Genomic DNA, 26596 nt, shown 5'->3' on the forward strand with positions numbered 1-26596 from the left:
GCTCTGGGGGTGCCAGATGGGCACAGGAGTGGAAAAGCCACAGTGACAAATACAAAAGCTGCCCAGCACAGTACTGGAACAAACTGGTGCAGACTGGGAATGAGGTCTAAGTCCCTTTTACCTGGAGCTCTCTGCCAGTTTAACACCCAGACTCTGCTGGACCTATCCATCTTTGGACAGACATCCTCTGCTTTTGGACCCACAGGCATGGATTGGGCTGCACAAGAGAAACACGGAACAAACACTGTGCTGTGTTGAATACATAAACACACAGCTGTCAGGCAGAGCTGTGCTGCAGAAACCAGCAAAGGCCTCCCCAGCAGCAAGTTAGGTGTGAGCAGCTGTTTTCTCCCCCTCAGTTTAGGCAGTGTCAAAACCAGCATTTACTGCCATGGCAGCAAGACCAAGCAGGAAAACAAGAGCCACGTGCTCCAAGACAGTGCACAGATTTACTGCCCTGACACAGAGGGCAGAGCCTGGCTGCTCCTTATCACAGAGCAGCTCCAAAAGCAGCACATGTCCCAAACACAGGTATTCCAAACCAGGAGAAACTAAGTACAGCAAAAGACAAAGCTGCAGGATCAAAGATCAGCAAAAGCTGGGCAGTGAATGTCTGTAGCTGTTCTGGCATTTGGAGTGGCCACACAAACAGTGAATTATGGGTTCTGCCATCTGGGATTGTCAAACAGCCACAGTACAGGAACCATCTGTGTTGTGGAGGGTTTTAATCACACATACAACCATTACAAGACTAAGGTTTGAGACACAGAGATGGATTTTCTTGATTTCTACAAAATTTTGGCCAAATTGTCTGCTTGGCTAAGCTCAATTATTTTCCTTGATAGTAAAAACCATCCAAATCACTGCCCTAGACAGCAACATCCCCTATTAACAGAATCCACATATGTGGTAGTCCTTAAGACAGTCATTACTTTTAAGAAACAGTTCCCAAGCACACATACATACCACAAAGTGTCCAAGTTACAAAATCTAAAAGAAAAGTTAAGAGCTAGCCTTGTTCAAAGAAACAATGATGTACCAGCATCTTTCTTTCACCTGCACAAAGAGACGAAACAAAGACATAACTGGCAGCCAGAGACCACCACGGCTTTGTTATAAAATCCAAGTTCCCAGAAGCCTGGCACCCTGAGAAGAATGCAGATGTGACTGCCAGGAAAAGGAATCAGCAGCATCAATGCCTACTCCTGTTCAAATGTCCATTTTCCAGACTCTGCAGGACCATCTTCCAATGCTTCTAGAAAAAGTGTCTTGTCTTTTTGTATTTTGAAAGTTACTCTCCCATGTTCAGTAAATGTGTCAGCAGCTGGATTCATTCCATTGACCTTTTCCCATTTTGTTGTAGTCATGGGTCCAGTTTGTGATTACAGAGTTTGACACAATTAGCAGGGTACCGAATTGTCAAGACAGTCTTTCAGAAAGTGCAGACACTGAAATTACGTAAGTCCTTTTTTCAATTAGTGTATTAATCTCTTATTTTTAAATACAAGGTAGAAGGACCAGCAGTAATGAATCTCTGATGGGAGTTAATGAATCTTTTGCCATCTCCCACCAGGAAAAAAAGAAGTTGCTTGATTTTTGCACCTCAAAAGGAACTGAATGAAAAAAGTAATGTAAAAGTTGCTATACACATGAACTACAAATCACTTGCTCTTCGAGCAACACAGAGGAATTCAGCTTGCTTTCTCTATTTCAACCCTTCTGTTGACCTCCTTACATTGCTACTTATTCCTCTTCCTTTTCCTACATTCCAACCTGCAAAAATATAGTAATAGGCTTATAAAATGTTCTTGAAATAAATAATTTGTATCAAGCAGAATCAAGTTTACTAGAGCTTTCCCCACTGCACACATTCAAATAAATTTAATTTTTGGTCAAACACCTATTCAGAACTACTTTGATTAAATGTCACTTTTATAAATATAGAGGCAATTAAAGACATCTGGAATATAAAATACTCCTTTGTATGCAGTGTTTTGAGTAAAATCCAGTAATTTAATGAAATTTATTTACCATGTGCTTGCAAGTTAACTGAGGTGACTGAACTAGGTGTTACCTCTGGAGTCACAGTTACCTGCTTGTGCAGAGATTCCTGCTTCCACCCACACCAGAGGAGCAGAGCACCCACACATCAGGCTGCTAATCCCTTGGGAAGGATGGGAATACCAGCAGCTCAGCCACACAGCTCAGGAAATGGCAATTTAAGCTGTACTCTAACATCCCAGACACAACTGCAGCACCTCTGCCTGGAGCAGCCCCACAAGCATTTCCTTCAGGCAGGAAAATGCAGGAATGTCAGCAGGACAACTCCCTACCACAGAGAGAAGCTGAGTGCCTGACCTGATAACCTGGGACAAGCAATGGGGCATTTTAGGGTTTGACAGCTAAAGCAGAAACAAAGAAGACTTCTTGCAATCATTCTGTGGAAAACACACCCTGAAATCTCTCTCAGTCTGACAGGAGCTCCTTGAAGAAGTGTCCTCACTACACAACTTCCTAGCATGGATGGCAGGGTACAAAGTGATGTGGCAGTACTTTGTATGTAACTGCATCAATAGCTTAACAAATAATACATTCTTCTGTGCCTTAACTGCAGCTTTCTCAGTTACAGCCCAGAAAGAACAGACAAACTGACCCCATGCTGGAACCTGGTGTGGCTGAGGTTTCCCTATGCCCTTCAGAGCCTCAGAACATGTGTTCATTGCTTCAGTCTGGCATCCAGCTGGTGCCTGGAGAGGCTCCCTGGAACAGAGGCTAGGAAATTAAGGGAATTAAAGGAAGAGAGTTAAAGGAATAAAGCAGGGATTTATTAAAAGCCCTTCAAAGGATTCACCTTGGGCAGTGCAAGAGCTCAGCCAGGGCTACAACCAAAAGGGACCCCAAGTCACGAGTTCTCACACTTTTATAAATTTTGGTCCATTCCCATATTGGGATTACAGTAATTTCACGAATACAAGCCGCACGGACTATAAGCCGCATCTCTGGGTGTTGGCAAACATTTCATTCTTTGTCCATAAATAAACCGCACCTGAGTATAAGCCGCTCTGTCATTCGCAGTGAGGACCCGTGTGCAACAAAGTTGCCAGTTTGTAACAGAACCGCGGCATGGCGGGGTTTACTGGCTCGGCTCGGGCTGTGCAGGCTCGGCCCGCTCGGGGCTGCCGACGGGGCCAGGTGGCCCAGCCCGACGCTGCCGCTCGGCAGGGCCGCTCGGGGCCAGCCACCGCCTCTGGGCTTGCTTGCCCCGGCCCGGCACTGCCCCGTGGTGGCAGGCAGGGATGGAGCCCCCCCGTTCCCGCAGCGGCGGGCAGAGACAGAGCCTGCCTGCTCCTGCTGCGGCAGGCCGGGACAGGAGCCCCCCGCTTACCCCAAGGGCCGTGGGGATGGCGGCACAGGGCCCCCGCCTCCTCCCCGAGCCGCGGGGATGGCGGCATGGGGCCCCCTCATCTCTCCCCCGGGCTGCGGCAGAGGAGGGAAGGAGAGAGCTCTCCCACCTCTCTCCCCGCCCCCCGTGCTGCCTGCAGGGAGCCAGCTCCACCTGCAGTGCAACAGAGTATCAATTTGTAACAATCGCGAAATGCCGGCTTTTACTGGCAGGTGCTCGGCTCGGCACCCTGGCTAGCACTTCTGGGGTTGTAAACGTCAGAAAATTATTCACATATTAGCCGCTCCTGAGTATAAGCCGCATTTCTGGGGTGGGAGCAAAATTTTAGTCAAAATGGTGCGGCTTGTATTCGTGAAATTACTGTAATTGTTCAATTCCAGCTCCAGGTTCTGCAGTCCCACACTCCCAGATTCTCTCCTCAATTCCCTGCTGTTTGCACTTTTTGGAGCTGAAGCTGCAGCAGTGCCCTTGGTTCTGGAGCTGGAAAAGGATTGTTTTAGCTAACTAAACTTGCTAACACTTTATGTGAAGTTCAGAGTCACACACTAATGCAGTGCAGAATCTGGAAAATACGAGAGCTAAAACTTCAGGTAGCATAGCACATAACCAGGGATGACTGCAAGGCTCTCAAGTGAGGCTGGCACAGGGTTGGGTTCCTAGGCCCCCAAGGCTGTGCACATTTTAGAGATCCCTGTGCTCTGCCCCACTGCCTGGCATGTTGCTCCATTAAGGGGTTGTATGAAACAATCCCCGGAAAACTGCGGGTCTGCCCCATTCCTCACCCAAAGTGCATTCCTCTCCTTTTTCTTGGCTCACTGAAGGTCTGTAAAGCAATGGCACTCTCCAGAGTCATTTTCTTATGTAATTTCCAGTAATTACAAACTCCCTGTGAGATTAGAGACCCCCAAGTCGGCCATTAGCACATGCCTAGTCCCTGTAATATCCTTCTACAAGCAGTCTTTTACACCAGGGCTGATTTAAGATCTAAACTGATAAAAGCAAAAGATAGGGAAAAATAACACATTAACTCCACATATAATGCAAGTCACAATATAATTCCCCAAAACCAACTGAGCAACAGGCAAGACCTGTTAGTACCAAGACGATACAGGATGCTGAATAAAAGCACCTTACTGATGCAGCTCTCCAAGGCTATTCCCTCTCTACCTGCAATTTCCTGCCCCGCTCCCATATCACAGCAATGTCCTTTACATTCATGGTGACTACACTCCCTCACAGCCACCTGGCTGAGCTCTTTTCCCCTGTCCTCCTTGCCCTCACAAAGACTGTGGAGCTGTGTGCAGCCATGGGCAGGGGCTGCTGTGCCCAGGGGACAGCACCATGACTTGGAAATGTGCTTTCAATTATCTGGGAAGGGTTCACAGCAATGCCCTGGGCTGCCCATGAGACCAGATCACCTGTGACACAGCAGAAAATGCCCCTCACGCACCAAGACTCCTTCCATGCTGAAGCTAAAGCTGCATTTCAGTACTACAGAAACAATCCCTCACTTCACCCCCTCTCTCCGCAATTTAGCCTTCTACAATATATTTAGAAGATAAAGCTATGTTTGAAAACAAAAATCTCATCATTAAGCATTAACTTCACAGAAGAAAAACATGAAAAGCCCCAGCTAGAAGCCTTTTATTTAGTCCTCATCTATCATTCTTTTCCAATCTATGTGCTCAGTACAGGCTAGAAGGGAGCTTGAGGTTACAGTAATTTCACGAATACAAGCCGCACCAATTTGACTAAGATTTTGCTCCTAAACCGGAAATGCAGCTAATAATCAGGAGCGGCTAATACAACCTCAGAAGTGCCTGCCAGAGTGCTGAGCCGAGCAGCTGCAAAGTCGGCATTTTGCCATTGTTACAAATTGCTACTCTGTTGCACCGCGGGTGGGGCCTGGCTCCCTGTAGGCAGCACGGGGGGCGGGGAGAGAGGCGGGAGAGCTCCCTTTCCTCCTCTGCCACAGCCCAGGGGAGAGACGGGGGGGGCCTGGCGCCGCCATTGCCGTGGCCCAGGGAGGAGAGGGGGGACCCGGGCCGCCCCTACCGCGGCCCGGGGAGGGGGGGGGAAGCCCGCGCCGCCATTGCTGCGGCCCGGGGAGGGGGAGCGAAGCCCGCGCCGCCATTGCTGCGGCCCGGGGAGGGGGGGGGAAGCCTGCGCCGCCATTGCTGCGGCTCGGGGAGCCGACGGGAGCCCCGCGCTGCCATTGCTGCGGCCCAAGGAGGGGCGGGGAAGCGCGCGCCGCCATTGCTGCGGCCCGGGGAGGGGGGGGAAGCGCGCACCGCCATTGCTGTGGCCCAGGGAGCCGATGGGAGCCCCGCGCAGCCATTGCCGCGGCTCGGGGAGCCGACGGGGTGCTTTGTCCCCGCCCGCCGCCGCCGCGGCAGGAGCGGGGAAACTCCGTCCCTGCCCGCCGCCGGCGCCACGGGCGCGGGAAAGCTCCGTCCCCGCCCGCCGCTGCTGCCATAGGAGCAGGGGAAGCTCCGTCCCTGCCTGCCACCGCAGGGCAGCGCCGACCCGGGGTGACCAAGCCCAGTGGCAGCGGGCACCGAGCGGCAGCACCGGGCTGGGCCATCTGGCCCCGTCAGCGGCCCCTAGCGGGCCGAGCCTGCACAGCCTTAGCTCAGCCAGTAAACCCCGCCCTCCCGCGGTTCTGTTACTAATTGCACGCGGGTCCTCGCTGCGAACGACAAAGCGGCTTATATTCGGGTGCAGCTTATCTATGGACAAAAACCGAAATGTTTGCCAACACCCAGAGATGCGGCTTATACTCAGTGCGGCTTGTATTCGTGAATTTACGGTATGCTTCCTGCAAATCCTTTTCTGTCCTGTATTATCAGCCACTGTTATTACCTAAACTTTCATTCAGAAACAGCATTTGGAATAGTTTTTCAAGGGGGAAATTATTTTTAATCAAGTCAGGTCATCGATGATGTTAAACAGATTTGTTTTTATTTCTAGTCATTCTTGAAATTATTAATATAATTCCCTGCAGACAAATGGTGTGTTTGTGGTTTGTGATACACATCGAGAGGGAAGACTAATGAGTACGAGGCATTTAAAGCCTTTTTGCCAGTGAGAAATGGGAAACCTCTCTGGGTAGCAGAAAGTAGAGCATCCAATTAAGTAGTATTTTCCTTTTTTATCCCTTCTATTTTTATTTTTTTTTCATTTCCACCTCAGAAAGGCTTTTGGCCACATTTTCATCAGACAACTGAAGCAGGAATGATATAGAAAAGAGTTCAGAAAAATCCTTTCTAAAACAAAGACCAAAATAACTGAATGCTAGACAGGTTAAGGGACTTGCAGGGTCCTAAGTGAAGCGCTGCCCTCAGGCAGATGAAGTTTGACAAGATGAACCTGCAACACTTTAAGATACAAATTCAATCCCTGGGTTCACTAAGTGTTTTCCAGGTGATTTCACCTAAACCACTTATCTCCACGTCTCTGAAGGTAAGAGACTGCTTACTTATGGTGCTTGACCATTTTTGGGATTGAGATTTCAGATGTTTAAGAGCTGGAGGCATGATGCAGACAGGGCAAAGCCATTCATTCTGCCTTCTTTGAGCAGCTGCACCAAAGCTGTGACTCTTCCCAGGCTGTTGCACTGGAGCAGATTCCTAAAGAGGCTGCAGACTCCCCATTCCTAGAAATGCTCCAGGCAGGCTGGATGGGGCTCTGAGCAGCCTGGGACAGTGGAAGGTGTCCCTGCCCAGGGTGTGGGCTGGAACTGGATGATCTTCAGGGTCTCTTCCAATCCAAACCCTTGTGTGATTCTGAGGGGCACTACCTCCTCCTCTGCTCAATGGAGCACATCAGGCAGCAACACCAAGTTTTCCAAGCTCTTGAAGGAGGGAACATCAATGCCCTTCAGCTTCAGTACATCTTACAGTTAAACACTAAACTAAATTTTTTCCCCACCCCACAGCTGCACTTCTTAGATACAGTTTTACATGCCAGGTCAAAAATCACTTAAAGAAGAATTTGACAAGAGAAGAAAAGAACACCTGAAGCGAACAAAAAGTCCAACGTGAAGAGAAAAGAAGGAGGGGGAAGCAATAATTTTAAAGTGACCCTTAGTGGGGGGGCAGGGAAAGAAGTCTGATATTCTTTGGATATAGCTGGGCAGAAAATTCTTGAGGTGGGTTAAAATACCTTTCTTGTACATGCTTTACAAAGAATTTCCTCTGATTACTAGAATAATATTTGTTTTCATGTCAATCTTGATAAATCACAGCTGTGGTGCTTTGTTTCCTCTCTTCCCTCTCCTTATTTCCATCTATTAATAGGCCTGTATGTACCCACACATCAATTGAAACCACTCATATTTATTTATTCCACACACAAACACAGAATGATCCAGCTCTCCCCCTGGTGAGCCCAGGATCCCAGGGCTGTCCCACACTTGACAAAGTCCCATGCTTGCAGAAACACAGAGGTGTTGAGGAGCTGGCTCAAGCAAAGTCCCTGCACCTACTGCAGCCTCCCAAGTGGAAGTGCCAGAACAAGAAATGCAAAAGCCTGAGAAATGCTGGCTACTTGATTCTGGGTTTCCTTCCTTTTCTTCCTTTCTGCTTCCCCAGTTGAAGAGAAGGAAGGTAAGACATCTGAGGAAGCTTTAATATAATTCAGAGCTATTAAATTCTGCCATTTCAAAGCTATAAAAGGCTCTGGAAGTGGATTTAACCAAGTATTTCAGGCCACCAATATGGTCGGCATCAGTTCCAACTAACATTCTTCAACATTTCCACTGCTGAATGCTGGAATCCAGCACAGGAAGGAAGAGATTTATTCTTCAAGTTTGATACACCAGACCTCACATATTTTTAAGCATTTGACTTCACAGGAAAGCTATGAAAGTCTTAGTTCTTGTTACAGCTTAACTCCCCCAAGTGTCACATACCCTCTTAAAATGCAACTCTGAACTAGTTCTCAGGCCCAAATTCAACATTTCTCAGACTCTAAGGAGAAAATGGAGATAAGAATGCACTGCCATAGCCCACTGAATTTCATCAACTGATCAAATGGAAATTCTTTCCAATTTCAAGTGTTTCTTAAAGCCTCTGACAGTCTCAACAGCTGTTTTATTTCTATGCTGAGCAGAGCAACATTAATCAGAGAGCTATTTGCTTTCTTTAAGAGGATTTAGCACAACCATAAAAGAGGACTTTCATGACAGGTCCCACTAACCAGTTCCTTGGTTCTTAACCAAGCAGTTAGATAGAGTTTTGAAAACAAGACTTCCTTGCCAGAAAGTTACCTGGAGGCACCTGACCTATTCCTGCTGACAGTCAATGCATTCAAAGGTCTCCCCTAGGACAGATTATCTCCCGCAGGAGATAGTTTTACAGCTGCCACGCTGAGATCTTTAACAGCCTTTAAGAACCATCCAGTTGGGAGCAAAATGACAATAAAAGACAGCAACAACAAACTAAGAGGGTGTGACAACAAGCATTAAAACCCAAGCAGATGAGAACTACTCATCTGGGCAGCAGGGCAGGAGGCACAGAGCATGCTGTGCCCTCCACAGACCCATCCCCATGCCCTCATCCCTTGGGAGCTCTGTCCCAGCTCCAGTGCTGCTCCCTGACGTGAGCCAGGGTGTCAGAGTGCTGCTGTGCCCTTCCAGCAGCTGTCCCTTATCTGGCTGCTAGGAAACCTCCCCACATAGCAGCCCAGCAAAGCCCAGTTCCGTCTCACTGAGGCCATGCAGCACTCTCCTGGCAGCCATAAAAGCATTACCTTAACAAGTGGACTTGATAAATCAGCTTGTAGCCAGGTCAAAATGAAGAGCAATTAGGAGCCTACCTGCAACTTGAACACTGTCATTTACAGGGAAGAAAAGAGGGGGAAAAGAGTCTGTCACCCATCACCACTTGATAATCCAGACTGAAGAGCACAGCACCTCCTGAATCAGAGAAGGGGAAGAGCAGAAGAGACCCCAGAAATGTGATGTGTGCACGGGGCTGACGGGCTGGGTCTGCACCAGCAGAACAAGGGGCTCTGCAGAGGGTTCTGGCCAGCAGCTGGGGCACAGCCCACAGGCAGCTGCAGGAATCACTGGCAGCAACAAGGATGGTTTTCTCCAAGGAAAAGCAGGTATTGTGACCCCCTTGGAAAAATATCCAGAACACTGTTCTAAAAGAACAGTTCATGCACACAGATGAAACTTCTCCATGTAGCTTGTTGCAGAACTTTACTACTACTATTCACAGAAAAGTTTTCTCCAATATCCAACCAAGCTTTTTACTTTTACAAAATAAATAGGATGAAATCAGCAACCAGCAGACATGGAGCACACTATTCTTTTCTCCTATCTTCTGACATATCAGAAAATATATGGGTTTTGTTCCCAGCCATTTCCGCCCTCCAGGCCTCTCAAGGAATGTTGCTTGCATATAAAAAGCAGGGAGGAGCTGAAAAGTACGAGAAGAATTCCAAGGGAACTCTGGACTTCCATACTTCATCCAGCCCAGAGTGGATGTGATGCCCTTGGCCCCTGGCAAACAGGGAACACTGAGAACCATGCTTCCCTTCCAACTCAATTTTATCCAAACACATCTGCCCATGGATTCTGCACCAGCCCAAGCCAGCTGGTCTCAGGCAGATGGCACAGCTGAAGCAGGAAGATAGGACAGAAGAACACGGAGCTCATTCCCCTCTTCTGGTTTAGTATTTCATTTACCTCAGGTAAGGCCAAGGAGATGTATCACACCCAACACAAAGAGCTCTCACTTTCCCTCCCTCTCAGCTTCCAAGAATCCCTCCGAGAGATAGGACAAGTCCACCCAAGATGAGAGCAGGTGAGAGCTTACAATGTCAGCACATGCCTTCCAGTGGTGTCTCTGACCCAAACAAGATATAATAGTGATTTCTATGGCTTTTCCACTACACTACTGTGTAATGGAAAAGTCAACACAGGATTAATCTGTGGGCATATTCACGCCTGGGAGATGCTAAATGCCCTTATTGCCCAGGCAGCTCAGCACAGATTGAATACATGATGCACCTCAGAAGGCCAAGCCGGTAGACTGCAGGCTGTTCTAAAGGTAAGAGACCAATACAAATACTAAGCAAGATTAGCAGAGGGGACACTGATTTGCCACTTAGTATTCAAAAACCCTAGAAATAAAAGACTTCAATGCTGGCAGCTCTGTGTGGAAGCATCTGACTTTTTATCTTAATGATAAAAACTACTGGCCTGAGGAAATGTTTTCTTGCAGCATTACTGCTCCCACAAATGACAAAAAAGTGCAGGAACTGAAGCAGAGGATTGGTGAGGATGGAAGTTTATCAAGACTTCACAAAAAGAATTATGCCATCTTAGGAACCATTGCTATCATCACAGCCCTGGGACTCCAAATCCAAGATAACAATTTCACTTCCTGGCCAACAAGCAGGATGTTAATTCCCTCTACATCAGCCCAATGCAGAATGCTTTCCACTGCCTCCAGAGGAGGGACAACAACCTAAGAACAGTGGATGTGAGCTGCCCCTCCAGGTTGTAAGCAACAGTTCAGGGTGAAGATTTTTACCTTGGCAAACTTAAGATATAAATTATCTTTTCATCCCGATAGGAATTTTTTCCTATTTTCTTCTTTATTCCGCTGCTGCTTTGATCTTCTAAATTGGTAACAATTTCAGTAGCAATGCTAACAGCAGGTCTAAAAACTGCACATATCCAACAAGCAGAGGTAAACAAATAAAGAATAAGATCTTGCTCATAAGCCAGCCCTAAAAGCTAATTTATTGCTTCCTATTTCAAAGCAGTATGTGGTCGCATCAGGAGTGAGCCTGGAATATCGTGCTTGCTGGGAAAAATAACACACACATGGAAAAAGTACAAGACACTTGCTGGCACATGGATCAGTTAAAGATCTAAAACACAATGAACCAAATGCCTAGGTCATCACAGAAAAGAGCTAAAAGCAAACCAGAACTTTTTTCAATTATATATTCAACAGGAACAATATATTGGAAATTATTTCCAAGACAAAAAGCTTTACCCATATGCAGGTAATGAGCACACACAGGCAATTTTATTTATAAAACATTTCTGCCCATACTGTGGCTTGTGCCATGAATGAAGATGAGTTTTCTAGGCAGAAAATCTTACTGCAGCTGCACAAACAAGACCATGAGGTTTAGAACACACCAAGCATCAGAAACTCCTCTCCCAACACCAGTATCCAACATGTTATGAAAGAAACTGAATTATCATTTCACATCTCTGATACAGCTTCTTTCCAGCCCTCACACACTGTAAGAGAAAATTATTTCCCCTTCTTAGTAAATTGCTTTGATAATAAGCACCATGTAACATCTACGATCTCACAGCAAGGCTACCATTAAATCTTTGCTGAGACACAAGGGGAGACATCTGTGCTTCATTGTCTTTGGAATAATTAACTGATTTGTGCCTTACAAAGTGAAAATTAATTTTATTCTACTGTGAGAAAGTTTGGGGAAAGTGGAAGTCTTTAGTAATTTTTTTTTTTTTTTTTAAAAAAAAAGAAGCTTAGATTAGGTCAGACAAAGAACCAGTTCCCACAAAAGGCATAATGGAGCTATGCCAAATGTTTCTAAGAACACAGCATTTTTTGGTTGTTTTTTTGGAGCCAAATTTCTTATGCCTTCATTCTCTCTTTTATGGGTATTAATAAGATTTCCACATAAATCTGTTTCTACTTAGTCATCTTCACCACGGTCAGACTCCAGAGTCCTCCAGGAGGAAGGACTGCCAACATAAATGTTGGTGATGTCACAGGAGCCACACCATCCCTGCAGCCACCACTCCGAGCAGGCAACCCAAAAGGGAAAGGGGCTGTAACCCCACAGAGGGGCAAGGATTACACAGAAAATGTGTCTAGCATTAGGATGAAGAGGGGGAGAGGTGAAAGAACAGCAGTCATCTCCTAAATGCATTTCTTGATTTGGTGTTAACAAATGAAAAAGCAGCATCTTTCTGCAGTTAATGCACATTCTTAGGACAGACTTCATCCACTACCTGTGCTCATGTGAAACTGTCTTCCCACATTCACTTCACATCCTGTGACCAGAGCAAACCTGGCCTTGACACATGGAAAGCTCCTCCTTGGCATGAGTGAATTTTTGCATTTGAACTTTTGCATTTAGAGCCAGGTAACTATCATCCCTTAAAACCTGAGGTAGCATCTTCACAGACTGACACCCATGGGGGGATCTCTCTGGTCCAGCAAACACACATACACACACCCTCAAAACAAACAAAACCAAAAGTAAAGAAACAAACAGAATAATATATCACCAAATGCTGGTTGAAGGGAGAGAAGTGAGATGAGCTAAGGAAAAAAAAAAAAATCTCACCAGACAAAAGTGCAGCCACTCTAGAGTGGTCACTCACAGACAAGCAGCAAACAAATCTAATTCACCCTTCCTAACATGTAGAAGCAGGCCAAAGCATCCAAAGCACATCCTTGAGTTGCTGACCTGTCTTTCACGAGGGAGGAAAGGGGATTCATTCCAGACAGGGAATGAGGCAGGAATAATCAGCTCATCCATGTAAGCTTTCCTAAATCAAAAAAGAACATTTGACCATTCAGAAGAGTGGCACTGAGGAAGCTGCTAATTCAAAGTCTGTGGCCATCAATATCGTCACATTTCTTTTAAGTTTGCTTTTTCCTTAACCTGCTATTATAAATGATTAAGACAGTCTGATTGTTGCTTTCATCTCAGTTCTAAAACCTTAACCAAATAGAAGACCCACAGCCCCCCAGGCCAAGATCTCATGAGTGCACTGAATGACAGCAAAGGAAGCTGATTCCTCACTGCTCCCACCGTCTGAGGATTTTTTTGGGCTGGATTTTTTTAGGTGCACATCAGTAAATTTTGCAATACAGTGACTTCAGCTTAAAAATCAATGTTTCTCTCAGCATCATGTTACCACTTTCATTTGAGAAGAGGCAATATATAAAGCAGATCAGAACACGAAATAAGCACATATTATTACAAATGAAAGGATTTTACCACTTTTTAAACACAGATGAGTTTCAGATTCCAAAAGAAAAATAAAATCTAAAGATCTAAACATGAAAGCATGTCCAAGCCTGCTGATATGATAAATATCCAGAATTTAAAGTCTTGGGTTTTCAAAAGGTCTGTTCGAGTGGCAGATCACACCCAAGTAAGGAAGTCTTAAGGTTAATCTTAAGGATCTTCTTGTTCATCCATGTACAATACAAAAGGCAAAGAAAATTCTAGTTCCAAGGATGATGGTAGCTAAAAGGTTGGAATGAAAACCATCAAAAATATGCCTCAGTCACTATTTTCAAGAGTTCATATTATCAATCAACCTTGAATAAGAACATGACACATTTTAGGACTAGATTTATACACCACACACAGCAGAAGAGAAAGCTGAACTAAAGACTGGATTGCTCTGAGAGGAAAGGGATAGACAATCTGTCTTTACTGCTTCACTGAAAAATGCTCAGGAGCTCTCCAAGAAAAGTTTGTGTTTTCCATCTCACCCTGTCTCACCACAACAGATGTAGCCACAAAGCCAGGTTTAGATGTCCTCAATCCCAGTTAAGCCCCAGTTCCTCCTATTTCCTATGAGCTGGCTCTGGTTCCAAAGGAGCCTGGCCAAGAGGAAACGACAGCCTTGGATCCTCAAGTGGGATTTTAGCTGGAATATGTGATTTAGTGCTGGCACCCCAGTCCATCTAATTACCCCTACTCCTCTACAACCCTGTTGACACACACACAGCAGGCTTAGCAGCAATCAGCATTCTGGATTCTGTGACCCAGAAGTAATTTTTCGGTCCCTGCAAGGCACAGGCAGTATTTCTCTTTGCTGCTGAACAGATTTCTTGCTATGGTCTCTGAAATGAGTCATGAACACAGCCCATGCTGCCTAAAATGATGACATTTACACACCTATGGGTACTCGTGCCTGCTTCTAAAGGGTTTTTACTTCTCCAAAAGTCACAGGAAAGGTGAATGCTCTGCACTCTGAGCAGAAGCCTGCTGAAAAGGTTCAGGTTCCCTTTCCTCCCTTATCCCCCTTTTAACTTCCCAACCATCCTCACAGTTCCATCCCTCACAGGCACACATAAAGCACAGCATTAAAGCCTTCAATAGAAAATGTTTATTCATGTGCAGTTTTGTGTAATCAGCAGACAATTAGGACTGAATTTAAGAATGGCACTTGCAGAAACATTAAGCTGGTTTTAAAAAAACCCTTGGTAATGGCATATGAATTATCTTGAAACATTTCAGCACATAGAGACTTCAGAATCAACAGAAATGCAGTGAATTTCATGGAACTGTTTTAACAAATATCAAATATAAACTAGTCCACAGCTTCCCAGAGAACAAGTACATAGCAGCAACAACAACATACATACAACCACTCCACCAGGTAAAGCTCACTGTGCTTATCTGTAAAAACACGAGTCACCTATTTATTTCAGCTGGTCTTATCATACTTCTCACCAGCCAGAGCACCACACTGAACAACCCCTTGTTTCTGCCCACAGGAATGGCTCCAGGTCAGTCTGCACTGGGACCTTCTCAGCTCCTCCTGCCCAGCCAGTCCCTTGCTTCACATCACAGCTACAGCCAGCAGCAAGGCACCAGGGACACCACGGAAATCACCTTCATGGCTTTGCACCTCTGGGACAGAATGGTGGCACCAGTCTCCAGATTTAACTCTGGAACGTGCCATTTGTAAGACATGAATGGTTATTTGTTGATCAACATCACTACTCAAGCATTTACAAATAATTAACAAATAACTGCACAGCTTGGCACACATTTGCAAACCAAGAAAGAAGAAGAAATATTTAAACTATAAAGAATCCAACGTCAAGCAATAGTTACTAAAGCTGGATATTAATAAACAAGCCTGCCTGTGGGAACATCAGAAAATGTGATTTAATGTGTGTTATATAGAATTCAGGTTTGTGCTGTCAGAGTTAGGCAAAGAATTCCACCCTCCTGACTGCACAGTACTAATTTGTGTATATACATATATACCTGTATGAACATATACATAAATGTCTCTATGTGCGTGCATACATCTATCAAAACATGCTGCAAGGTGTCAGGTCACATTTTCAGCAGCACAAAAAATGTTAGCTTTGAATTATTTTCTTTAAAATAAGAAAAAATAGTCATTAGCTGTTAAAAAATACATTAAAGAGTTCTCTTGTAAGATTTTAGGATGTGGACACAGCTCCTTCTGCACTAAAGACTGAACTGGAAGGATCACCCTGTTACCCTGGGAGGGCTGAGCACTCTCAATTACCATTGAAAATAGCAGAGGCAGGAGGAAGTCATTCATAACCTTTACAAAAGAATTTAAGAAAAATGGCATTTGCAACAAACCTTGACTTGTACAACATGAATTTTAAAATGCCACTGAATGAGAAGATGAAGAAGGTATCCATTGTCTCACAAGAGTCAGAGGCAGACTGAGTTTCAGCATAAGTATTTTTGTAACAATCCCAGTGACAGAGTCCACCTCAAATTCCAGCCACATGAAAAATATCTGCTCAGTTATCTTGCAATTCTAGATGCACCCAAGCCCATTGAAGTTTCTTATCAACACAAAATTCAGTGATCAGACTTTGCCAAGAGCAACCTATAGTGAGCACCACCAGTACAGCTGAGGAGAAATGCACCAGAGAGCTCAGTGCAGAGATCTCGGAGAGATCCATCAGCTTTTTGCCATTCCAAAGTGAGTTTTGGGGGAAGGACTTCAGCATTGCCAATATAGAAATAGTGGTAGCTGCACTGGGGGTGGGTTTGTAGAGGAAATGAAGCAGCAGAGTCTACTTTGCAAGGAAACCCCAGTTAGATCTGGCAGCTGGTGTGCTCAAACAGGCATCAGCAAGAAAGAAAGAAAAGGAGAAGAGGGAGAGAGAGGCCAGGAAGGGAAAGAGAAGAAAGAAGACAAAAGGAAAACAAAAAAAAAAAAAAACAAACTCAAAAGGACTTGAAACTGCATTCGCAGAGGCAAGGGTAGACAGTGCATAAGGCTGTGCAGTTCTTTTGAATCTGCACCTTTCCACAGCTGTCATTTCCACTGAGATTCAATACACCACCACAGACAAGGTTTCACAAGTTTCACTCTGCAGGTATAAGGAGCCTTGGAAGAGCATGCTCACAGGAGGGGAGCACAAACTCTTGGCTGCAGCTTCTCAGCCCACCACCAGCCTTTACCCAGGCAGCACTCAAAGCTCTGAGGTGCTTGTGAGACTGAAAGACTGCACTGACAACACACAGCCCCACACTTCAAGGTGAAATTTGGGTGTATGTATTTGCCAAGAATCATTATTTTTATGTTATATAGGTAACAAAATAGATTAAGGTTCTGCCTCCCCTTCGTGACGTTACAAACACAAGCACTCATAGGTTTATTTAAAACTGTACAACAAAACCAGAGACTCCAGGTGTCTGTACCCCAGGGTAAGGAGCAATTTAGGGATGGCTGGTGCCCTGACAGCAGCTCCAGCACACAGAGATGCCAGCAAGGAATCATCAACCTGCTGGGAGTGCCACAGATCAAAAAATAATTAACCTTCCCCACTCAAATACTCAATCCTTTCCCTGTCTAGAATTCATTTCACAACTGTGCTTATGGACAAATTTACCCAAAAGTCAGTCAGAAGGATGCTGCTCAGAATAAGTAATGTTCAGTTTTGAAGTTCAGTAATAATTGTTCCCCTACAGGATTATGATTTACTGAAAGACAACCAAAAACAAGAAGCTTTTTTAAAACAAAAAATAAACCACACAACACTCTGTGACTTGATCCTCAAAACACAGCAATTGTTTTCTAGCAGGCATAATCATATTTATATTTCACCCAGCTTTTAATGAAGCTGAGCTATTTCAAAGAGGACCAACCAGTCTGAGAGGAAGGGTTGCTTTATTTAAGCTGTCAGCAGGGTGTGCCTCAGGACTTCAGCACCCATTAGAAAAAGCATCATGAGGGTATTTGAAAAGTACCACTCATACAGAGCCAGGCAGACAAAAATCCCATTAAAAACCCCAACAAAATGACTCAGAATATTAATTTATTTTAAAATTCAAACCAAAGCATAAATCTCACTACAAAACAAAGCCAACTTCAGCAACCTACAAAATACAAAAGTCAAAAGAACCGTTTGAACCCCACACATTTCACTGGTGGATTGGGAGTGTTAGCCAAGGAGGCCTCAGCTATGCTCTGAGCTATTTCTGATATCTGAAGGTTTTGTAATTTTCCAGCCTTGTGCAGGGGCAGAAGGAGAGCCTTTAGCTGTATTGATGCTCACAAATATCTTCTCCCTATTTTTTTTTTTAATAGTTAATTGCAGTTAAAATACAGAGAGTGCAGGGCTAAGTCCTAGTCAGCAGGCACTTCAGATAAAGCAGTACAGTCACTAAAGCACAAGAGTGAGTAACTGGGAACTTTCTTCCTAACTACTATGAGATTTTTTTAAAAAAACAGTTTTTCTAATCATCAACCTGTTTGGCATCAGAAACCCGTACACTTAATGAATACAAATGTCTATGCTGGAAGAGCTTCATTCACACCTTGTGACAAGCACATATTTTCCATGTTCAGTGAATATTTCTACCACATTTAGACTTCTTTGTAGCAGCTTAAAAAGAAAAGGTTTAGGAGGCAGTTTGTTTTGAGGTTGGGGGTGTATTTTTTTCTTCTTCCCCCCCTCCCCCCCAAATTCCTTTACATTCTTTCATTTTTAGGCAAATCCCTCATCAATACTCCTCAGTCAGATCTGCTTTTAGGTAGAATTTCAGTCTCTTCTTAGATGAGACTCAGAAGTTTGGGCTATCACCACCACCATCATCATCATCACCTTCACCATCACCACCTTCTGGGGACAATGACCACACACCCACACAGAAGGAGAAGAAAAGCAGCTCAAGTCCTTCATTTAAAAATAAAATAAAATAAATAAATAAATAAATAGATAAATAAAAGAAGCCAAAGTTTGCCAAAGGGGTAGGGCACATCTTCTTTCCAGACCCCCAGTCAATGTCCAAAAGCAGTTCAGAAGGAAAATCACTGATATTCCACTCACAACTTAAAACTCAGACAGACACTGCATCTCATTATTGGTTTGACTTCACCCAGTACAAAGAACTGATGCCACCACCTGCAGCAGGGCTTAAAACAAAACTTGCAGCAGGACTTAGAGCAAGACAACTGGAACACAAAAAACTCCATGAACAAACAAACAAAAAAAGGAAAACAAACCCACAAACACACAGAGACAAAACAAACAAAAACAAGAAAAGAAAAAAAAACCACCAAAAAAACCCCAAAAAAATCCCCAACCCCACTACCTTCCTCCCAAAACCTGAAAAGCTGCATAGTCCAAATGAGAGGTGTTTCTTTGAGTGACGCTGTGACTAACACAAAAGAGACTTGGAAGAAATGTTTGGTAATTCATAAAAAGCTTCCTCAAAACCAAGCAGAGGGGAAAAAATTAAAAACGCATGCACAAAATAAAACACGACTTCCACTTTGTTATCTGTGTCTGTACATTTCTCCCCTCATCTGCCAAGGGATATGCTCCAAGCTGTGCATCTCCCATCAGATTACCTAAGGAAATCACAGCAACTGGCTCAATCCTTCATTGCAGCAGTGTTCTTTTAATCCCCAAACCATTTGGGATGCAGTCAGCTCACCCCCATTCCAAGCCCTGCGGTTTGCAGGCATCAGAACCCAGCAACCTTCTCACTTCCAGGCTGAGATCATTTTTTATATTGCTTTTTAAAGAAGAAAAGCCCAAGCAATGTTCCTGCTTTTTGCAACACACAGTGCTGCCTCAGTCTCCCCCAAAATACAGGTGGGGTGTGAGAACACTGGCAGCAGATTAGCACAAATTCATACAAATGTCACAGTTAACGTCCAAAACATCATGTGTCACTGTTTTTCCCCTCCAGCCCCCAACAAGCTTCTCAAAACACATTTCATACACAGGGTCACTGTTCTGGCTGTTTATTTAATTAACATGACAACCCAGAGTACACAGGATTTCTTTCAGTTCCCCAGCTTTGCATTTTCACACTTCAGGCAGAAAGAGCAGAAAGTCACTACTGTACTTTACTTTTTGCCAATATACCATAATATACATCTCTTGATTTAACCAATTGACAAAAATAGATTCTAAGCCCTTCGTGGGAGTTTCAGCAGCAGTTTTAACATTTTTGTAAGACTGAAAGAAAAATGTAAAAATCCAAGTAGAGTAGGTTTGCGTAAACAAAGTCATGCAAACGAAAATAAAGCATTATGTCTGGAATCCCTGGGTGATTTTTCCTGGAGCCTTACTTAAATATTTTTCACTGTTGTGTTTCAGTAAGTCACCAGATGACATAACTCCCCAGTATTCCTTAGTTTTTAGTGACCTAAATGGCAGTACCAGTAAATCTTACTGGAGTAATTACAGCTCAATAAACCTTATTAGCAGGAGGTATATGGTATATAAAACCTCACATGCCTAGTAGGAGACCTATGTTTTTGACACAAAGTTCAGTATCTAAATTCAATCTGCTATCTCCCCTCTAAAACTTTACATTTCTCTATGTTGCACCCTGACCTCTCCCATTTTCAGACCAGAGGACAGGATCCATATTATTAATTTTTTTTTTAATAATATAAGGGTACATTTGTCTACTTTTTAAGGCAAAATGAGGAAGAACCAGCAAAGAAGAAGCAGCAACATACTCCTGGTACGGACAAAGCTCTCACAGTTAAACAATGAGAAGAGATAAAGCCCTAATTTTCCCTTGGAAACAAAAAGAAAAACCGAAAAATGTAGTTCTTTTTCTGCACCGTTTCTTAGCTGTTATCAGTGCAGAGCTATCTTTGGCCATGTGAACTGTTACAGTATTGTCTGCTCAGCTCCACAGACAGGCGGTGATAACCACGGCCCCGGCTCAAAACTTTCCCAGGCTGCGGGCTGGGAACATGCAGAGTTACCACCCAGAACCCCATGAAAAACAGTGAATCAGGCAAAAAAACCCACTGATGCTGCTGAAGGGAGGTACCTGAGTCTGGCACCAGTCTGAAAAAATAACTCTGAGCAGGGAGAAAGGGATGGGACAGATGCGGCAGCATGAAACATGCCAAGTCCCAAACCAACTGAAAAAAAAAGGACAGACCCTCAGACCTGGTCTGAGCAAGAAAAGGCAAAGAACTTTCTACATCTCCAACTGCCCAGAAGGAGGGAAAGTGCAAAAAAGGAATTCATGAGGAAAATGGTCAGAAAACCAGTGTGTCACAGAAGGCAGAGCACATGGAGGGCAGTGGAGCTGCTGGCCTGGCAGCTGGGGACATCAGAGCCCTCTCTCACACAGGGTTCTGTCCCCAACTAGCTGGGGGACAGAAAGTCCTTCAGGCACTGATGTGTGCTGTACCCCTACAGCCTTCTGACTAAGGTAAAAAACAATCCAACAAAAGCAAATCAAACTATTTGCAGCAGCCATAAATAACAGACACTTGTAATAAACCCGAGGTAACTGAAAGCTTCCCATTTCCCTAAAAGAAGCAAAGCTTAAAAGCAAAAGCAGGAGTCTCCAGCACACTTTAAATTCGCCCAGCTACAATCTCCTGTGCAGCATTCCACCCACCAAGACAAAATCACCGCCGTGGATTACTGAATGGTGAGATTAACACGTGGATCAGACGCACAAGCCCTGTAGCACATGGGCATTATAACATTTTAATGGGAAAAAACAACACAGAGAACACAGAGAACACATTTCTGCTCCCCTCCCTACCCCCACCCACCTCCTCTCAGCACTTTTAGAGAGATAAAACGTTGGAGTATAAAAGAGAGAAAAAACTGGAGAAAAAATTCACAAAGCCATCTTCCTGTGGCACTTCTGCAGTTACTCAGAAGAAGAAAAAAAACCAAAAAAAGGCTATTTCCTCTGCATCCTCTTTAAAATCTGGCTGAGCCAGCCCTCAAGCAGCTGAGCATCCTCAGCCAGCCTTGATGAAATCACAGGGAGACAAGACTCAGCTGGGAGCAAGATCAGGCACACTTTTTTCAATGAGATCTACACACACACCTGTCTGGAACATTTAATCCAAAGACTTTGCCATAGTTGGGAAAGATAGATAACGTATACAAAAAGCAAGCACAAAAAGCACAGAATTATACTAAAAACGGGGAAAGAGCACATTTAGCAAAGACAGAAGGTTGCATCATGGTACCATTTGAATTCTGGATGGTGGCTTTTTTCTAATAAAAGGTTTTATTTACAAATTCTTTTGGGAACTGATAGGCAGCTAGCACAAGTTGTACAAATACAATATCCATGTTACAGTTTGCAATTCCTTGTTCTGTCCTTAACCTCACAATGCCACATAGATTCATCTTCAAATTCTAGCAGGGGAGAATTCAGATTATAACTGAGATGTGTGTGACTAAAAAAGAAAAGTTGAAAAATTCCAGCTTTCATAGAATCTCATATTAACAGAAACAGTCAGATATGAAGGGAATCAAATTCTGGAATAAAAGCTTGATTAAATGCTCAGCAATAGGAAAGGTTACACAGGAGGTGATGGAAAAGATTTCTAAAACTTTGCCTAATGTTACTCACTAAATTGGAGAACGTGTTTCAAAGCAATGAAGTCGATCTATTTCCTGATGAAAACTATTGGCAGCTCACAGATGTACAAACAAGACCAGAAACAATCAGGAGATGTTTTTTAATAGCAGGGGGGCAAGAGAAGGCCTGGTTTTCTTTCAAAGCCCTCATCTCTATTTTTAACATTTTAAAACTGTTCAAAAGATACCTGTGCTGTCTTTAAGTTTGCAGAGTGCTGATTTTTGCTACAAAGATAAACTTTGTTTGCTGTGAGTGCCACTTCTCCCATTATTTCTTCAAGAGCTTTGTTTCAGCTTTTCCATTTTTCTATCACACTAGCATTTATTTAAGAGAACAGCTTTTAGGGAGAGAAGTTCAGATACACACAGCCACATTGTGCTTAAAAAAAAAATACAGAAAGTCTCCCCAAACTCCAAAGTAATCATCATTCTAATCACACAATGTCACAAGCAATACCAGATCTCACTATTGATTACAGTGAGAGGGAACAAAAGAAAGAGATTTGCCAAAATCCTGCAGTGGGTGAACTGAACAGTTGCCAGCTAACAGCAGCCCAGCTGCACAGGCTCGAAGTGGGAATTGCTCAGGGCAAAGCTGCCCACTGTCCCCAGGTAATGCCCATCAGGGAGGAGAAGGAGTCTGCCTTGTTCCCCATCACTGTTTAACACTCTGCTACATGCAGGGGATCTGAAGTCCCTCCGTAACAGAGACAAGGACCACGGTCACTGACTCCTGTCTCCCAACAATTACATTTAGAGATGTTGACTAAAAGGCTGTGTTTATTGCAAGTGTGAAAGCAAGTGGAAAATACGTTTAAAACCTTACAAATGATTATTGTGTGAAACCACCAGAAATGCATAGCATCACCAAGTAAGCATAAACAGTTTTGATTTGTGTGCCTTATTGTACTCACAAATTACTCTTACACTGTTCCCTCTCAGTTCCTGTTAAAATCAGAACCGGGTCAGTTTTCTACTTTTTCACACAGTATTTGGCTGTGGTAAATATTTAGTTTACCTAAACAAAACTGTTAAATAAATAAGTAGGTTTGTTGTAAAACAAGTCTCAAATATAAAAGGTTGTCAGGCCCTCTTCTAAGAAATGTCAAAACCAACCACAAAGGGATGTAACCGAACCATTTCCAGAAACAAGCTAGCCATCCCACACCATGAAGTTAGATGCCACTACTTGGAAAATACTTTGCTGCTTATCCAGCAAGCCACCTGAAAGAAAACCTTTGGTGTATGACAACACACTTCACTTGATCACAGCGCACAGAATCATTTGCAATACTAATTGGAAAAAAAAGCTGAACACCTTTTGATACTTATTTTCCCCCCAGGTTTCCCTTTCCACTGCTCAGCAGGGATTGCGCTGACTTTCGAGACACTTACAGACGACCCATGTTGTGCTACTTTTGTGGGGCAATATTAAATCTCAAGACAACTGGGAAACACTTCAAGCGCAGAGCTAAGCCCACTACGTGTCCATGTCAGGGCTCTGTACAGCTGTGCAGTAAAAATACCAGCGCTTCTTGCTTCTTTCTCCATTTTATTTTCGGTGTGCACTGAAACGAACGCATCGCTGGCAATAAAGTTCTCGCTGAACCATTGCAATCATAGCCTCTCAAAGGAAGCAAAGTTGAGATAAATCGCGTGTGCCTCGCACCGGCACGGCGGAACGGGAGCTATTGATTCCCCGCACGGGAGCAGCCTTGCGGAGGCAAAGTGCATAGAGGAGTCCCGTCAGACAGGCTACCGCCCTGATAAGGGACTTCTCCCACCGGGGACAAGCTGCTCACGCACGCACACCCCTTTCGAGCTTAAAGCGAGTTTGAAAAGGCGAAGGTACCTTTCTAGGAAACGAGAGGTTTGAGAGAGCGAGGCTCCCAAAGTGATGCTGGGGAGCCCGGGGGCAGGTTCCGAGATCCTGGCAGGCTCCGGCCGCCCCAGCCTCCCTCGGCCGGCTTTAGGAGCAGCCAGATGCAAGGGAAAAGCGCACCCCGAGCGCTCTGCCCGCAGCCGGGGCTGGTCCGGAGAGCCCGGCTTCCCCGGCTTGTCCCGGTCCGCATCGTGCCCGGCGCCTACGGAGCAGCGCTGGAGCTGCCGCGCCTCCACCGGGACCTCACAAAGTTCGGCACCGTGTTCCCCCAGCCCTGCCCTACCTGCTCCCGGGGGATGCAGGGCAGCGAGGTCCTGCGGTGCGTCTTGCTGCCGCTGCCGCCGCCGCCCGACATCTCGGGGGAGATCATGGAGCTGGACCGCCGTCTCCGCCGGAGCACGGGGGCTTCGTCCACGGCCGGGGGCGCGGCGGGAGGCTCGGCCAGCGGGGCGGCCCGCCGCGGGGGCCACAGCCGCTCGGCGTAGCCGGCCAGAAGGATGCCCAGCAGCCCCAGCAGGTAGGCCAGGTAGGGCCGCCAGGACGCCGGGACCCTCTCCAAGGCGACGAGGGACGTGGTCTTGGCCGCGCTAGTCACGGCGAGCATGAGGACGCCCTGCCTCAGCTTCAGCACCAGCCATGTCACGGCGGCCAGGCAGCTCAGCACCACCCCCGTGGCGGCGAGGGAGAGCAAGCGATCCTCCTCCTCTTCCTCCTCCTCCTCCCCCGCCGCCAGTGCCGTCTGCGCCACCGCTTCCCCCCCGCAGCCAGCAGCCAGCAGCGGCAGCAATAGAATAGAACAGCACCAGCACCGCCCGCACCCCGCTCCCCACCGGGCAGCGCCCAGGCACGGACAGAGGCACCGTGCCCGGGGACACCGAGCCCCAGCCGCGGCAGCACCGAGAGAGGGCCGACAGCCGCGAGAGAGGGCCGGCAGCACCGGGAGGAGCCGGCTCTCAGCGCCGGGGAAAGTTTCGGGCGGCGCCGGGGCTCCCGCGGCAGCGGCGCGGTCTGGGCGGTCTCCCCTGGCTCCGCCGCCCCTGGCCTCGCTGGGCTCCCCTGCGCACCCCGGGGCCACGGGCGCTCGCCCCGGGGCTTATCCCGGCCGGGCGGGGTCCGACCTGGGTCAGTGCCCGCCGGCCGGGGCCGCTCCCCGCCGCAGCAGCGCCCGCATCTCCTGCGGAGCACCCCCCTCGCCCCCCGCTCGCCCCGCGCTCGCCCCCCGCCTCTCCGCGACCACCTCGGACTTGGGACAGCAGGCTGGGATGGTACATGAAAATTTATTTTTTTAAAGTACAGGACTGGGGGAGACACGGGGAAATCCTAAGCGGTGTAAGAAAATGGGAAAGGGGCAGAGGCAGATGTTCCAGCTCAGAAGTGCTGCCTAATTTCCAGACCATCCTTCGCCTTCCAGGCCAGGCAGCAGCGGAACGGCGCTGCTCGCCCGAGGGTCCTGCCCGTCCTTGCAGATTGCAGAGAATGAGAAATTACAGAGGGGAAAAAAATAATAAAGCGCAGGGCTTTAAAAAAGGCAAATAAAAGGCCAGCGGAACCGCGGCAGAAGTTGCGAAGTCCTGCCGGGAGGGCGAGAGAGAGACTTGCGGAGAAACTTGAACGTGAGCCTGCTTGGGAAGAGCAAAGAAGAGGATTTCCCTCCTGGACGCTGCAGGGAGAGTCCTTGGGCTGTACACAGGAAAAGCAGAGGAGGCTGCCCAAAGCCCCGAACCGAACCGCACCGAGCAGCGGAGGGAGTGTTGGGGGCGATACCCAAGGATGCTGAGGAGAACCGGAGGGACATTGCCTCTGCCAGAGCGATTCCCGGGGAGGGGAAGGGAAGGACAGCGCAGCCCAGCCCAGCCCAGCCGTGCCGCTGGGGCGGAGGAGTTCCCTGGCACCGGGCGCTGGCAGCCAGGGCATAAATTCGCCTGTCAGGGTGGGGACAATCAGGAGGCAGTAAAAGAGTCAGGAAGATGGATGTTTATGAGTGATAATTGCGGGCTGTGTTGTTGTTCTAACAGGAAGCCCGAACGAGAATCCCGAAGCCAGTTATGGATCTCTAGGTGCAGCTCCATCGCAAAGCCGCTGTTCCCCTCCTCAAAATCGCTCCCACACCCCAGGGCTCCTCCGCCTGCCAGGGCACCCTCTGGCCATGACCCTGACCCAAAATTGCTCTTCCACACCAGTGGAATGAGATGCAGTCTGTGCAAAACCCCGGGTCCCCCCGAAGCGCATGGAGTAACGTATTAAGCACTTAATACAGATCACAGAAAAGTACAAGCACCAGCTGTGAAGTGCCAGAGCATTAAGGGCCAGGAAACGAACAGATTAGAAAACAGAATTTCCCAGCTCTCTTCCCCCTCTCGCATCTACGAATCACCAATTTGAGACAGATTTATAGCCTTCACATATTTATTGGCCTATCTATCTGGATAGCATGCCCGTCATTCGGGATCTGAGTATCTGAAAGGGTAGCATTAGTGAAGCATACTTGGGATTTTTATTAGAAATGGGTCATAAAAACTGAGCTTGTTTTAAAAGAATGGTTTTCCAGCCTAACTATTATGGAATATGGATTTATTAGTCATTTTTATGTTTGAAGCTTGGTTTGAAAACAACCTAGATATTGTTAGCAAAGTTTGGCTCTGAGGAATGGAAAGCCTCTGGTTCTTTTAAAGGTTAAGGGGCCAG

The 26596-nt window shown here is 46.1% G+C and overlaps 1 protein-coding gene across 1 annotated transcript in view; it reads right to left on the reverse strand.

The window, feature by feature from the left end:
• The window catches only part of PDE3A (phosphodiesterase 3A), a 223849-nt gene extending 199004 nt beyond the window's left edge, over nt 1-24845 (reverse strand). Inside the window, exon 1 of the mRNA XM_033058011.2 lies at nt 24195-24845. Within this exon, the coding sequence (XP_032913902.1) occupies nt 24195-24515 (321 nt within the window). The 5' untranslated portion in view covers nt 24516-24845. The remainder of the gene's footprint in view (nt 1-24194) is intronic.
• Between the last annotated feature and the right edge of the window lie 1751 nt (nt 24846-26596).

The sequence above is a fragment of the Catharus ustulatus genome, chromosome 4 (assembly GCF_009819885.2).
Source record: "Catharus ustulatus isolate bCatUst1 chromosome 4, bCatUst1.pri.v2, whole genome shotgun sequence".
NCBI lineage: Eukaryota > Metazoa > Chordata > Aves > Passeriformes > Turdidae > Catharus > Catharus ustulatus.